Below are 14,644 nucleotides of genomic sequence, written 5' to 3'. Positions count from 1 at the left end.
CTGCATCGCTCCTCCTAGGTACTGTTCTGCTCCTAAAAATCCAGCGCGCGGGTCCACCTACTCTCCCCTCCTTGCAGTGCAGAGGAGGAAGACACCTTTCACGTCACAGCTGTTAGCATGTGACCTCCGCATCTTCTCTCCTTCCAGAGATAACAGCCTTTCCCTGCCCTACTCAGTGCTGAAACACAGGTGAGAAGACACTGCCACAGCACCACCTGTGCACAATGCAGTATTAAAACAGAAATTACCCATTAAAAAAACACAACAAACCAAACACACTTCCATTAAGAGGTTAAGTTAAAAGAAAGTCAAGGACTCAGAACTGAAGGAGTGCCACATTTAAAGTAATTGTCTCTTTGGAGCAATATATTAGTATACAGTCCTGAATTAACTGATCGCGCACCTGTTATGGGTTTTTTTTACGACTCGTGTCTTATTCGGTGCACCATTCAGAGTGTGCAAGTGCAGCCAATTTATTTTGCAGAGCAACATCTTGTGTTTTCAAGTGCCTGTTTTACAGAGAAGGAGATGGAGTCCTTGAGAAAATTATTTATTTCTTCAACAGGCATGTACAAAGGCCATGTCAGAGCAATGAAAGACCCCATTATTTGAAATTCCTGCCTGTTCACTAACTCCTTGAAATTATTTCTGTATAACCTTCTGCTTCCATCTCTGGTATTTTCCTGTTGGCACCATCTTTTCTTTACCTTAGCAATTGTTGTGTATTTTACAGTACCACCTTGAAAAATAATAATAATAAGCTATCTCAGAGTAAAGCAGTACAAGCTAGGTTTCGCTTCTTGGGTAGTTTTAACATCCCACATGCTGCCAGACATTCACATCTGTGCATGTCATCCCAAACTCTTACACCCAGTAGGGGCACCATTGAGTTGCAATTCATCTGATCTGTTCTAATTCTGGATTGAGAGGAACAATTCCTTTAGGGGTGCCTGTTTGTTCACATTGACCATAAAAAGCACATAGACTGCTCGTTTAGAATAAAAACGTATTCAAAAAGAAATTTTCTCCCATGCATTAAGTAGCTGCAAACTGAAACAGATCTAAAAAAAAAAAAAAGGTGGCATACATAAACCCTGTATGGTTGTATCTGAAGCCACTTGGACCTAAAGAAAGGCATGTAATTTTTTCCCCCATTTATATTAGTCTATAATGAAAGCTACTATGTGGCTTTACAAATCTTTCCTTAGACTATAGCTTCTGTAAGTACTACTATCTGTATGCGTAAAGCAAATAATACTGTAAGTTTGACAAACAAAATTTCAAAATATTTTTGAATAGTTGAATGTGCAAGTATAGTCTCGGACCGTTTAAAAACTAGACCTGCAAATAAATCCATAAAGACGCACAAAAGAGACTTTGTTTTCTGTTTCTGCCTGCTAAACAAGGAATGTATGCTTCAGCCAGAAAAGGCCTGCTGCACAGGAGCAAGGCCCATTGCAACATCCACCTTCATTCCAACCTTGAGAAAGTACTAATACATCTCCTTTGTTACCACTAGTTGTAAACCACTATGCAAGTCTCCAGGCTGGCAGATGTTATGTATTCGCACCCATATTTTCTTTCTGAAGCCTGAGTTTACAAAATGCAGAAATACTTCATTTAAATAGAGCAGATCAATCAGGTTATGCTTGATCAAGCACTGTCTCAAGGACAGAGACAGTTTAAGCAGTTCCAGCATTAGTCTCTTAATCCTAGTCCTCCTGGCATCCTTTCTTTTGTGCCAACACAACCATTTGAACAGCTGGATAGGAAAGCAAATCAAAGAGCAAGACTGCCCTCAACACCCCCAAAAGGCAAAATACCCTAAAAAAATCAACATTTTGGGGGTTTGTTCATCTGTTTGCTTGTTTTCCCAGTGAGATGAATATCCTGATTTGGCTCACATATGTGCAAATGCTCCTGTCAACACACAGGAGAGGAATAATAAATTGAGAACTGGAGAGGGGCAGAAAATGCTTCAGCCAATTTACACACTGCTAGATCCAACTTAAAACTGCAGACTTTTGGTTTTTTAAGGAGAAAGACTTTGCACTTTTTAAATTGATAGCTAAAATGACATCCACATAGACTGTGAAAAATACTATAAGGAGCAAGATGAGCAATTCACTTAGTTTTATGTTATTCACTATCAGAAACAGGGTGTAGAGGGCATTTTAAGAAAGTGGATGCCCTCTCTTTCAAAAGGGTATCCAGACTCCAAATTGCTAAAGCCACTGCATCTCTCAAATACCTTTGTTCATCTTGCTTTGCTTAGAAACAAGTGTGAAAGTTAATTTTAGGCACCCAAATCACAAACCACTTACGTGTTTGACAAGTCAGAGAGGGAACTGTATTGAAACAAAAACATTCGCAAAGTAGAATTTGCTGAACGTTAACAAAGCAGATAAAACAGCAGCAAAGCACAATACAGGGCATTGTAAGAAAAGAAACAAATTATCTACCAGAAGCCCAGCAATTGCAGTTCTAAATCTTTGCAGATATGAAAAAGTAACTGATACCCAGGACAATTCAAACAGCTTTATGTAATGCTTCTGAAAAGATTCTTCACCCCCAGCATGAAGAGAAACACTTCAATAGCATTGCATGGCATTAGCAGAACAGTACTGATCGGGGATAAAAGAGGACCTCAGGTGGCAGAAAGTAACAGCTGCAGATTATATAACTGCTTTCCAATCACTCCTCATCAAGTAAGTCAGATCATTTCCATCGCCCTGTCCCGTGGACTCATACTATGGTCCTTGTTTAAGTAAAAACATCAGGTTTGTAACACTTGCTCCACAGGTGTATGACTTTAAGGGTCCTTTTTGTAACATACTGCAAACAAATGTAATTTTGCATACATGAGAAAAAAAATGTTTCAGAGCTGTTGGTAGTTCATATTTAAATCCCTAAATTTGGTTTATAGGTTGTTGCTTTTGTTTTTCAGCTTCAGTTTGAAATTAAAAAAAAAAAAAAAATCTGCTTAATTCATAATTAGGAAGCTCTAAGCAGCCAAGCTTAAGAGAGCAGCTCAGAATTTCTGCCCAAACCCTGGAAGTGCATCAAAACAACCAGCACCCTTGTCTGTGGCCACAGAGCTCCCTCATTGACAGCAGAGCACCCTGAACATTTTCGTGTTCCGTGTTAGTGGGACATGTGGGAGCTGGGCACCTGCACCCAACTTGTTTCAGTAACATCAACTCCAGTTCAAAACCAAAGGGTGTCCCCAGCTGTTGTTCAATAAGCTTGTAGCTGCGACACCCTTTTTGAAAATGGGAATTAAAAAACTTCAGGTCCTTCTTAGCCCCAGAGGTTTGAACTGCAGCTCCCAGGTGTGAGCGTGCTCTGGGACACCACCACTGCTCCTGAAACTAAGCTTACAACACACAGAGAAATGCCTGAGCCAAAGCCCCAAAGCAGGAGTAAATGTAAGAGGAGACTTGAGTCTCCACCCTGCTGAAGAATCCGGTACAGTTACCCTCAGAAGTTGCTGTCTTACACCTAGAGTCTTTCCTTATTCTGAGCCATGAACTGGTGGGCTCCTGATGGGCTGCTGTCTCCTCCTGTATGTATGTTCCCAGAAACTTTAACTGACCTGCACAGAATGGCAAAGAGGATGGAATTAGGAATACAACAGAATACATATTATTTAGAAGTCCAATAGGTATCATCTAGATCTTTTACCACAAGGAAAAGTTCAAACCTTTAGAAAATAAAACATGTTTTTTAATACATTTTATCTTTATCATGCTGTCTCTGAATGCATAGTTAAAGATATAGCGAACTTTTTATTTCATAACATGCTGTCTTGTGAAAGCTGAGATGAAGAGAATAAGATTAGAGAACAGCAAGATTAGTCACACGCCCCTGCAGCAGGACCTGTTCTAGCACATTTCTTTCATAGTTTGAAACATAGTGATTGCAAGAGATCTACTGCACATTTTTTCTAAACCAGTCAGATCCAGGGAATCAGATCAATGTGCAGGTTCAAGGACAAATAAAGTATAGTTTTATCTTCCCAATCCTAACCACAGTAGTAGAAGCAGTATACAAACAGTTCGTGGTCAGTTTCTCTTAGTTATTTTTATAAAATAATGCAAATGCCAACAAACACTTGCTATTCATTACATTTATTATACATCAAGTGTTTTCTGATATTAGGCATTATCAGGTGTGGATCCACCAACATTAAATTACACAAGTTACTCAGAGGAAGAGAATATTTGAAATTTAGATTTTGTCAATATCTATGTGAACATTTCTAATGGGATGAAACTTTCTAAATCCTGTGAAAATGAATCCAAGGATGCTCACGGACTTCAAAGACTACACACAGGGATGATGTATAGTCTGATCTGTTGCACAAGTCATGCTTCGGTGTCTGACATTGAAAAATACCCTCATTCTATTATTAAATTGTTGAAAAAAAAAAAGGTGGTTTCAAGATTTTTACATTTATGAGTATCATTTCCTGCATCTCAGATGAACAAACTACTCATATCACAACGTATCTGCAGAGACAGCCTCTGGAGAATATTAAGTAGTGTGGGAAGATAATGTTGTGTTTTATACAGGCCATGGAAAGGCAAACCTGTAGCTGGATGTGCATCAGAGCTAGGATACTGAGGATACTCAGCCCCCTGTGCAATGTTGGTACCGTGCCAGCCGCTCCTGCAGGCTGTGAGAAGGGAGAGACAGCGGCTACTGCTGCTGGCAGAAGAAAACTGGTCAAAGTGCAAGAAAGTCACTCCCATCACTCTGAAACCTGATTTATCCTGTCCTGCTGGAGAGTCACACAGAGAACAAGTCCAGAGGATTTCAGATCCTTCCTAAGGGATGCCGAAACTGGAATATTTAATTAGACTTCCTTGGGCTTATAAAGACAAACACCTCTAGGTGAGAAGTAAATTAGTTCAACAATGGATGGTTAATTATAACTAATAAAGTCAGGCTTTTTAATATCATCTGAGATGAAGTTGTGGTGGCTAGGTATTCCTCAAGTGCCTTTCAAATATCCTCTGCCCACAAAAATCACTGAAGTATTTCATTCCCAGAAAAACAGTCTTAAAAACAAGGGAGAACCAGGATAAAGCGACAAGCTTGGTGATGGCAGGAGTTACCTCCCTCCACAGAAGAAGAAACCCTGGGTAAACACACATCCGGTCTTTGCTTATATAGAGAAACAATAAAATTGAGTATGCTTAAGCTGTTCTCAAAAGCACATAGTGGACAATGAGAGGGAGGGGAAAAAATAAAGCACACCACCACCTCTTTCCTACAATGTGTCCATTATCGTATGTTTAGGTATTGCTGGGAAGACATACAGTACTGAATGCGAACATCACAATTGTGGTTTCCAAGCTGTGAGGGTCACTTAAATAAACCATCTAACATTTTTCTCACAGGCACAAAACTTCCTTTGGCCAACACCAAAAGATGTGCTTGTTTAAAGGAAGTTCTGCACATACACTGAAGGACCAGGAGTTAAATACAAAAGACTTTGCCAAGAGATCTTGAGAAAAAACATTTTACCTTGTCTTATGTGTTTGTTACGTAGTAGGTAATTCACTGCCTAGGCCAAAAAAAAGCCCCACTTCTATTTGGTCCCACTAAAAAATGTAGTCCCAGCAGAGGAGCAATGCATTTTTTGTTTGGTTTATTACAGTTCATTTTAAACAAAAATTACAATCAACTTTTTTTCCCTTCTGAGAACCCTTGTTGTGTTGGGTGTGATTTTTTTTTTTTAATTCTTCTGCAGTGTGTTCACTTTAAGTGTCTCATAACTACTTGGAGGTGCTTTACTCTTCCCTTTGTAAAAGCATTGCAGTGTCTAACATCTTGTAAAACAAAAGTCTGTAAAAGTCACAGTGTCTCCTCCAATATTACAAGTATCAATCATCTGCAAATTGTTATAATAAAACTCATTTAAGAATACAATGTGGAATAGCAGCAGATGTAAATAATGTTTCAGTAAGTAAAAAACGCACCCATTTCAAACACATAGTTACTCCCTATGAAGAAACACACTAGTCCCATCCCTATTTTGAAAAACCCAAGTCCAACCTTTTCATTGCAATAGCATCAGTGCAGCTTGTATCACCAGATTACCTACACTACCCTGTTATTTTGCTTTGCCTCAGTCATCAGAGGTGTGGAAGTCAGCCGAAACTCTTTGTTCATGATTGTTCTAGTGAGCTCCTAGGGCGGAAAAGGGCTTGTATCTGGACCCTAAAGAAAACTCTGAAACAGCACGATATAGGATACCTTCAAAAAAGTTGAAGAAGTTACCAGCAAAGCAAGTTCTCACCCTTGCTTTGCTGTGGACAAAGCAGGTACCTGGCTCAGGTAGACACTGGTTTATCAAAATGCAGATGTCTTCCCTGTCTCACAGTGATAACGACTCATTAAAGAAAAGGGTCAACAGCCATTACACAGACATTCACAGCGTTACACATCCTTAAACAATGTCGTCTTTTTGGCTGCCAGTGCAGTTTCAAGCAACAAACCTTTGTTGTTGGTCTCCATTATATGTTGGTTTCTCATTCTAGTTTGTCCGTTTAAAATATTTAGGAGTGCTCATATGAAAGTGATGAATATGCTCATAATTATGTCCATCTTTATAAGATCCAAACCTAAGAAAAATATTCAACAAAGCAAAACCATTACGACATGATTTAACCCATGCAATTAAAACATACACTTGATGCAGTATAATTAACACTTCTTCCCAATATTCTAGACGGTTTATTTCAGACACAGGCCACAACCCTACTTACATAAAAATCATAATCTATATACCCTATCTGACTACAGGTCTTTGAGTATAATGGACAGATTTAATTACACTGATTGGATTAATGCCATAGGCACTCTATAAATGGAACTCCACCCGACAAAGGTGAGCAGTGCATTTATCTAGTAAAATCCTATGCCCTTGTAAGTTTTTTCTATTAATATCAGTGGAGATAGAATTCAACCCCATGTAATGCCAAATATTCAGCCCTACTGTTAATATTGCACAACTTTCTTTTGAAAATTATGGTAAAAATTGTAATTATTCATGCCATATTAAAATCAGAAAGTTTTGACTACTGTCTATTACAGTAGATAGATTTGCAGAAGGAAAATGTAGTACTTACTCAAAAAGCAGTGCTAAATAGCATTTAAAAGCAGTGCCGTTATACTTCAAAAGAACTACAGTTAATTGGAAAAAGTTAAACTTATTCCTAAAAGGTATAATTTTCTTTCTGTTTCTAGGCAGACATGAAAGAAATTAGGATCACAAAAATGTTCTGTGCTGAAGTCAATTGAGAAAAATCTGAATGCGAATGTTAACTTCAGCAAGTTTCGTCATGTGGAAAACACTGAGCAAACTTTTGCTTAAACAGGAAGCCAGTGACTGAGTGCTAAATGAAAAATGAGTAAGCTCAACTGTTAGGTGTATAGAAGAAGTTAAGATATTCTGTATTATGTAAGTTAGAAGTAGTAAATACAGCATTGCTGGCAATTGTTCCTCTGTAGCAACATCTATCTCAAACTTCATGACTCTTCCACTGATATTCACTATAAAATAAATCCCTTTCTTGATATTTATCTTCCCCGTGCAATGCCCATGGAAAAATGACCATGTTAAAGAAATAAATCACTTTTAATGTAAAAATCTAGTCTTTTTTTCTTCTTGACATATGTAACATACTGCTTCAGGCATTCTCCTAATTTTTGCTCCAGTTACATAGTATGTTTTAAAATGCTTATGCAAAGAGCATTTAACGTATATATTGTATTTTATGTTCTAAATAATAACACATTAAGACCCCAAGCTTCAAAAGTGCCAAGAAACATGGGCGATGTCTCATCATCTACAAAATGAGTCACCATACCACTTGGCAAATATCCCTATCAAACAATCTCAGAAATTAATCACCTGGGTGAAAGAAGTATTACCTTCAACTTACGCTATGACACAGGAGACTGATTTTTCCCAAGGCACATGCCAACCCAGTGGAAAAAAGTTTGAATCCCAAATCAGAAGTTCTTGCTTCTTCATTTTCTGCTTAGCCTGGTAATGACCAGTGTGTCCCACTTTAAGAACACTTTTGTTCCTAGACTTCTCTTTTACAAGATGTCATGTACTACATCCCCTTAATTTCTTATGAGATACACTGACCTGGGATTGAAATGGATGTCCTCGGGAACTTGGCTGGGATCAGTGACAATTTTGTCATTATCAATATAGCTATCCAAGTCATCTGGGATCCTAAATTTGGCCATCTGGACTTCTGAATCACTTAAGCCAGCATGAGATATGCGGGCATAGCCCAACCTATTGGATACAAGCGTTAGTTTAAAGAAATAACTCAAGGCAATTTCACCGCATTCTTAATCCATGTATCTTTTTTTCCAGGAGTTATTATTTAACCTATCAACCTAACTTAATTTATGTGAATCTCACCTTCAAAAAACCTTAGAGCACTCTGTAAACACGAGCTTCATAACAAAATGTCACGAGTAGAAAAACTGAGAAAATTTGACAACAAAAATAAGTTCTAGATCTAGAAACCTATTTTTAAAATTAGTTTTAGAATATGAATACTGGTACAAGACCACCAACCTTTTTCATTGAAGAGATTTTGAAATTCAAGAAAGGAACTCAGGCTTCAGTGGAACGAGTAATGAGAAAAATAAGACGGCAAGTGGGGGTTTTGTTGTTGCTTTTTTTTTTTTCCTACTCAATACTGTTACTTAAGACAGCTATCTAGTTTACCGGGTTTACTTCTGTGAAGACTGCAAAATTTGCAGTTTATTCAGAATAAACTGAATTCCATTCTGGTACATACATCACCAAGAGAACGATTTACCAGCAACTTGATATTAAAAGATATGGAGTGCATAGGTTCCAGCAGAGGAAAGTGCTTCAGTGTGGGCTTACACAGTTAAAGTTTCCACTGAATCCAGCATAAAGCTTGGATTAGATCAGCATTTTGCTTCAACAAACCCTACAATCATGGTTCAAAATTTGTATCTTCTGTGTCACATACTAATTAGGGCTTAGTCTTCACATTTTAGAATGAAGCTGCAAAGACAGAGCTTTGGAAAAAAGTAGGTTTATGTTACCAAAGCAGATTAGATCTGAAGGCTTTTGACACAGAAGGATGAAACTTTTAATACTGTCTTTGTGAATGATATTCAGAAATACCCCAATTCATCCTGAGATGGATGTTTCACGTTATTTCATGATATATCTAACTGTCCATACATAATTGTTTACGGATATAACACTCTTCCACAATTACCTAAAGAAGGGTGTAAAACTGATTGTCTTAAAGATGTTTAAAACCAATGAATAATGATCCACTTTAACATACCTTATAACTCCACGATACATAATATAGCTACACCATCTCTCATGATCTGTACTGTCAATATCCTATGAGTGAAAGAAGAAAAAAAAATATCAAGAATATAAGGCAAGCTTTCCTTATGGGTAGGCTTTAAATCAGTATCAGAACCAATGTGTAAACCTGCTACAGAAAAATATTTTGCCTAGAACATTGTAATAAGGTAGAAAGGTAAAACCTCACTGCCAGACAAATCACACAACTTTTTTACATCTCCTGACAGAAAACCGAATTGCAGAACTCACTTTTAAAACAAAATAATAACAGAATTAGAGGTTGGAAGAGACATCTGCAGGTCACCCACTAGCAACCCCACACTCAGTAACTTCAAGAAGGTTTCTCAGGGTCTTATGCAGCCAATTTCTGAGTATCTCCATGAATGGAGATTTCACAACAACTTTGGGCCTCTGTTCTAATGCCTGACAACCCTAACTGTGATTGTTTATTTTTTTCTTCTTCTATTCTAATTGACATTTCCTTGTGGCAACTGCTGTTCATTCCCTCTTGTCCTTTCACTCTGTAACTTCACCTTCTCTATAACAAGTCATGAGGTAGCTGAAGATTGTATTTGAAAATGTGCATGTATTTTCTTAAATGTCTATTTCCAAGTTATCCATTTGAAATATTAAGCTTAATGTTTCAAATACACGTTATCTTTAACAGCTAAAAGAAGCGGTATTTTTACATTACCTGGACATTTCCGTTTTCTATTAGTTCAGTATAATCTCTGGATCCAGGAGCTGATGTGATGTATCCTAGAAATACAACTTGCTTACTGCTAGTCTTCAATAGATTTGAAACAGCTATAGCCTGGAGTTTTCTGTCCAAGTCCTCTCTGAAAGAAATGGAAAAGAGTTTAACATATGTATGTTTTAGCTCAGAATCTTTTTTGCTATAACATATTAAACCACAAATGAATCTGACATCTTTTTTATTGCTCAGTATTACAGAGTATGAAAGTTCATAGAAAGCTCACTGATTCAGAATGATCACTATGTTCGATAAAAGCCACATGGTCGTGGTAGATGTAATTAGGATTCTCTTTCTAACCATTATAGGTACAACTTTTTCTATTATGGTTTTGTTTTTAATACTGATCTCATCACTAGGAAATGTGCATGTAAGGCTTTGTCTCTGTCTGCACTTGAAATGTAATTGTGCGAGCACAGAGTGCTGCATAACAAAGAGCTCCCATGCTAACAAAACTTTTAGGATGGACAGATCATGGTTAAAAGAAAAAAAAAATCTTAAAGTCCGGGTCACATAATTGATGAAATATAACTTTAGAGCTACATCATCCCATTAACACTACTTAACAACATTTGACAAGTATTCTGTATCTCTTTAACAAGATTTACACAACATTTCCAACGAGACCAAAAGTCACAATGTAAGAGGAACCTGGTAAAATACTGCATTGGATCCCATTCCCTGTCCTTGGATTTGTCATAACATAATGTAAATACAGTTTTCTTTCTATAATTCTTCATGTTAATAACTTTAAACAGCTGTGCAGAGGCTGTTTTCTTCTGTATTTTGATAGACTGGGCTAAATACCATTGAGAGAGGGAGCTGATTTTGGAATCTGTAATCCCAAAAGACGACAAGAATTTAAATGCTACTGTGTTTTCTAAATAGCAGAACTTGACTGCAGCAAAGGCATTGGGGAGAAAAAGCACACACTCAGGAGACAAAAAACCCCAACCACTTAAACAGAAGTCTGACCTGGGTATAGGTGAAGTTGCCTGCTCAACTAGCTGCTACTTCTAGAATCACACCTCTCTGGAAGTTGGGTTCTTTTCAATGGCACAGGCATGGTTACACTTTAAAAAGTATTTTAAAAAATCCCTAGTTATGCAGTGTATATATAGTTTATCTATCCTAAGCAGCAGATGAAAAAAAAAAATTAAAACCAAGCAGCTGTATGTGCCATTTAATTACAAATTCACTCATCTCAAAACACAATCTAATTTGTAATTGTTTCCCATGTTTCTCCACCTATTTTCTCCTTCATCTTTATCTCATCTCTCTGAGGGGGGAATACAGAGCTATTTTCTTCTACATCAACAAACAGTTTATTGGAGAAACAAGTCTTAATCATCTGTATGAGGCACAGAATGAAATTCTTCTCTAGAGTTTAGCCTAGGAGTGGTTTCTGACACCTATATATGTTTGGTAAAAGGGAAATCTGTGTACAATTCGCATGCTTGGTGCACAGCTTCTGCACAGGGGAAGGAAACAGGGAAGCTCACTATGGCATAACGAGAATTCCTACTGCTTTCTGAGCAGCTTCTTTGCATATTATATTCTGCACCCAATCCATAAATTTGCTTCTCCTTGAATTATAGCACATACAAAAATAAGTCCAAATCTTACTACATAATCACAAATATAATACTAGATATTGCAGCAAATGAAACAGAAAATACGGCTACATGAAGCATCACAAAACCCTCCCTTATTAGTATTCATTACACACAAGTAATCAAGACATTGTCCTAAAGAACTGAAATATACACCATAATCTTTTCTGTCACATATTTGAGTTATTGGTATAATTCATCCTTTCAGAATCCAGGGATCAATTTAGATATTTCAGTTTCATCTAGTCAGAAGGACAGTGAATGGATATTTTTGTTGCTTCTTCAACACTGTATTTTCTTGGAGGTTTCAGAATTCTTACTCTTTATTTTAATAAATATCAATTGTCCATTAATGCTATCTAACTGTAACTATAACCAGCTGCAGTCGTGGAATGTAACAGATCTGTTCCCCATGCAGAAAGTCAGAAGCACGCTATCCTGCACTGAAATGTATCTGTAGTCCTATTATGTGTTGTGGTTTTGCAGAACTATATATCTCTAGTAACTCAGATATTAGGTTCAGCTGAGTGTTGGCTGACATGTTTGTCCATTTAAAAGAATGCTTCAAAATTTTAAAACAGTAGCTGTGTCATAGAATTTCCTCCAATGTGCCTTCTTAGAACCAGTATTCCAGAAGCATATTTTAAAAGGTACAAAAGAAATCCCAGAAATTCACAAATTACAATTATGTTACATGGCTTTGCACGACATAATGTGACAAAAAATAAAATACACACTCTTCATTTCCAAAGTGGGCAACAACAAAATCAACCAGTTTCCCTGTGAAGTTGACAGTCATGGAGATGGCAGGTGCAATCTCTCCCTCTGGAGATGGAAGGAGGTGATGGGCAGATTTTACAATTGGATACCTTGATAGTGCCATAATCCTGCATGAGAAGAGGGAAACAGTTACATTTCATAGTTCACAAGCATCACAAGTGTGAACTAAGCAGATAAATGTGAGCAGAAGTCTAATGGTCACTGAACTCAAACCATCAGACCAGAATACAAACCATCTCTAGTGGACTATTTTGAATCTAGAAGGTTTTCCTCTAAAATATTACTTAAGTACATTTCTAAAAATTCATTCCTACACTAAGAAATACCATTCCACATATACGGATTCTTACACTGAGCCTTTCAAAATCTGCATCCTCAGACAAAACAGAATGTTATACTACCAGTAATTAAAATGTGTTTTATTAGAAGTAGAAGCAGATAGAAATACACCTTTAAACCAGGAGGTTTCTCAACCTTTCAGCTTCTGTTTGGGATCAACCTTAAAACAATTTTGGGTCAGGTTTTTCCAAAATATTTCCTGAATAAAATTTCAGAGAACGACTCTTCTGCATCACTTAAAGACAAAGGCTCTGGAAGAGGAAAGTTACTAAATTCTCCTCACATACGGAAAAAATTAAATAGCCATTGCAACATCACTAGGAAGTTCCATTTGCCACAGAGATCTGCATATCCTCCTGGAAAAAAAGCCACATCATAAGCCACTATTTTCCAGAGGGCAAAGACATGCAGCTGCTAGTTGGTTAAGCACTGAAGTAAAATCAGACACAGAAAGTCTGGTCAAATAGACATGCACCTTTCTATGCCTATTTCCCACTATACAGCCCAAGCTGGATTTAATGAATTAAAAACTTCTAATAACTCCAGGTGCAGTTACATTTTCCAACTGTTATCACGTTTTTAAGTCTGAAATCTAAACTTTTCATAGGCTAAAACAAAATAATGAGAAAAGCAAATCAGATATAGTACTTGGAATGCCAGACATCCACCTCTGTACATCAAAGGGCAGGATGCCATTCTCTGCATCACCACAGCCAAAGTAGCGTATACGGCCAGGCACCAAAAACTGATCATTTTTAACAATGAGAAAACTTGATCTGCATTGCACTGTAATTAAAGGGAATCAAGGCGCATTCTTAAAGACAAGCCCTAACAAGTCATTACGGTGGTTATTATTCCAATTATTCTTTGCCCGTGTTCTAGTGGAGTGAATATTGGGTAGTGTATTTACATATATTTACTGTCACTGTGTACATAAAGATGACTCACCCCCAAGTGTGATCTCTTGTGCTTGGACCAAAATCCGTGTAAAATCCTAGTCTTTCTCCTAGCCACATTGTTGGATCATTGTTCCCAATGAATGGTTTAGAGGCATCACTCTCTATAATAGTGATAAAATCTGCACCTGAAGTGGGGAAGAACACAGAAAATATTTCCAAATTCATAGCTGTGACCTATACATATGATTTATAAATGACTATGTAACGTAATAATTTCTCTTTTGATTACACAGGGACAGACACAAGCCATTCAGGAGTCAATTGGGGAAAATCTTTCACTGGCAACAAAATCACGCCCAAACTTTCTGTCACTGCAGGCTACACAGCCTCAGCAGGACAGACACTTAGTGTCTGTATGCCGCAGCACCTCCCTGGTGCATAACCGGATGCATGTGAGACGGCATGGTATCACATACCTAGTGCAGAACATTTCAAAAGCATTAGACATAATGTGCATACACAGATAAACAGCACGGTAGCAAGTCTACTGCTTTCAACTTGATGAACAAGCACTACACAGCACATTTGCACTTACCTTCATGAACCAAATCCCATTCTGCTTCAAAGGGTCCTGTGCAAGAGGGAGCAAGTTGCTGCTGCCAAAACAAGTAATCAGCCCATAGCAATCTAGTGTCAGCCACCAGGCACAGTAAGAAAAGGGTTCCCCGCTCTAGTGAATTGTTGACACCTCAGTTTCTCAGGGCACTGTGGTCCCTCCCTGTTCAGACGCTGAGGTATGGTTTTGTCAGGGGAACATGACAGGTCTTCCTGTATTTTAGCTGCAGGATATAGGAAGAGCTATGTG

The 14,644-nt window shown here is 37.7% G+C and overlaps 1 protein-coding gene across 2 annotated transcripts in view; it reads right to left on the bottom strand.

Annotated features, from left to right (window-relative positions):
- Positions 1–2,325: 2,325 nt before the first annotated feature.
- CWH43 (cell wall biogenesis 43 C-terminal homolog) overlaps positions 2,326–14,644 on the bottom strand; it is a 31,736-nt gene continuing 19,417 nt past the window's right edge. The window contains exons 11-17 of one of the 2 annotated variants that reach the window (XM_065060860.1): positions 13,829–13,964; positions 12,499–12,648; positions 10,089–10,233; positions 9,366–9,427; positions 8,168–8,323; positions 6,507–6,632; positions 2,326–3,595 (exon numbers count right to left, since the gene is read on the bottom strand). In XM_065060860.1, the coding sequence (XP_064916932.1) occupies positions 6,545–6,632; positions 8,168–8,323; positions 9,366–9,427; positions 10,089–10,233; positions 12,499–12,648; positions 13,829–13,964 (737 nt within the window). In that variant the 3' untranslated portion in view covers positions 2,326–3,595; positions 6,507–6,544. The remainder of the gene's footprint in view (positions 3,596–6,506; positions 6,633–8,167; positions 8,324–9,365; positions 9,428–10,088; positions 10,234–12,498; positions 12,649–13,828; positions 13,965–14,644) is intronic. The other variant, XM_065060861.1, reaches the window with a different exon arrangement.

The sequence above is a fragment of the Columba livia genome, chromosome 4 (assembly GCF_036013475.1).
Source record: "Columba livia isolate bColLiv1 breed racing homer chromosome 4, bColLiv1.pat.W.v2, whole genome shotgun sequence".
Taxonomy (NCBI): Eukaryota; Metazoa; Chordata; class Aves; order Columbiformes; family Columbidae; genus Columba; species Columba livia.
This window is presented reverse-complemented; position numbering and strand designations above follow the sequence as displayed.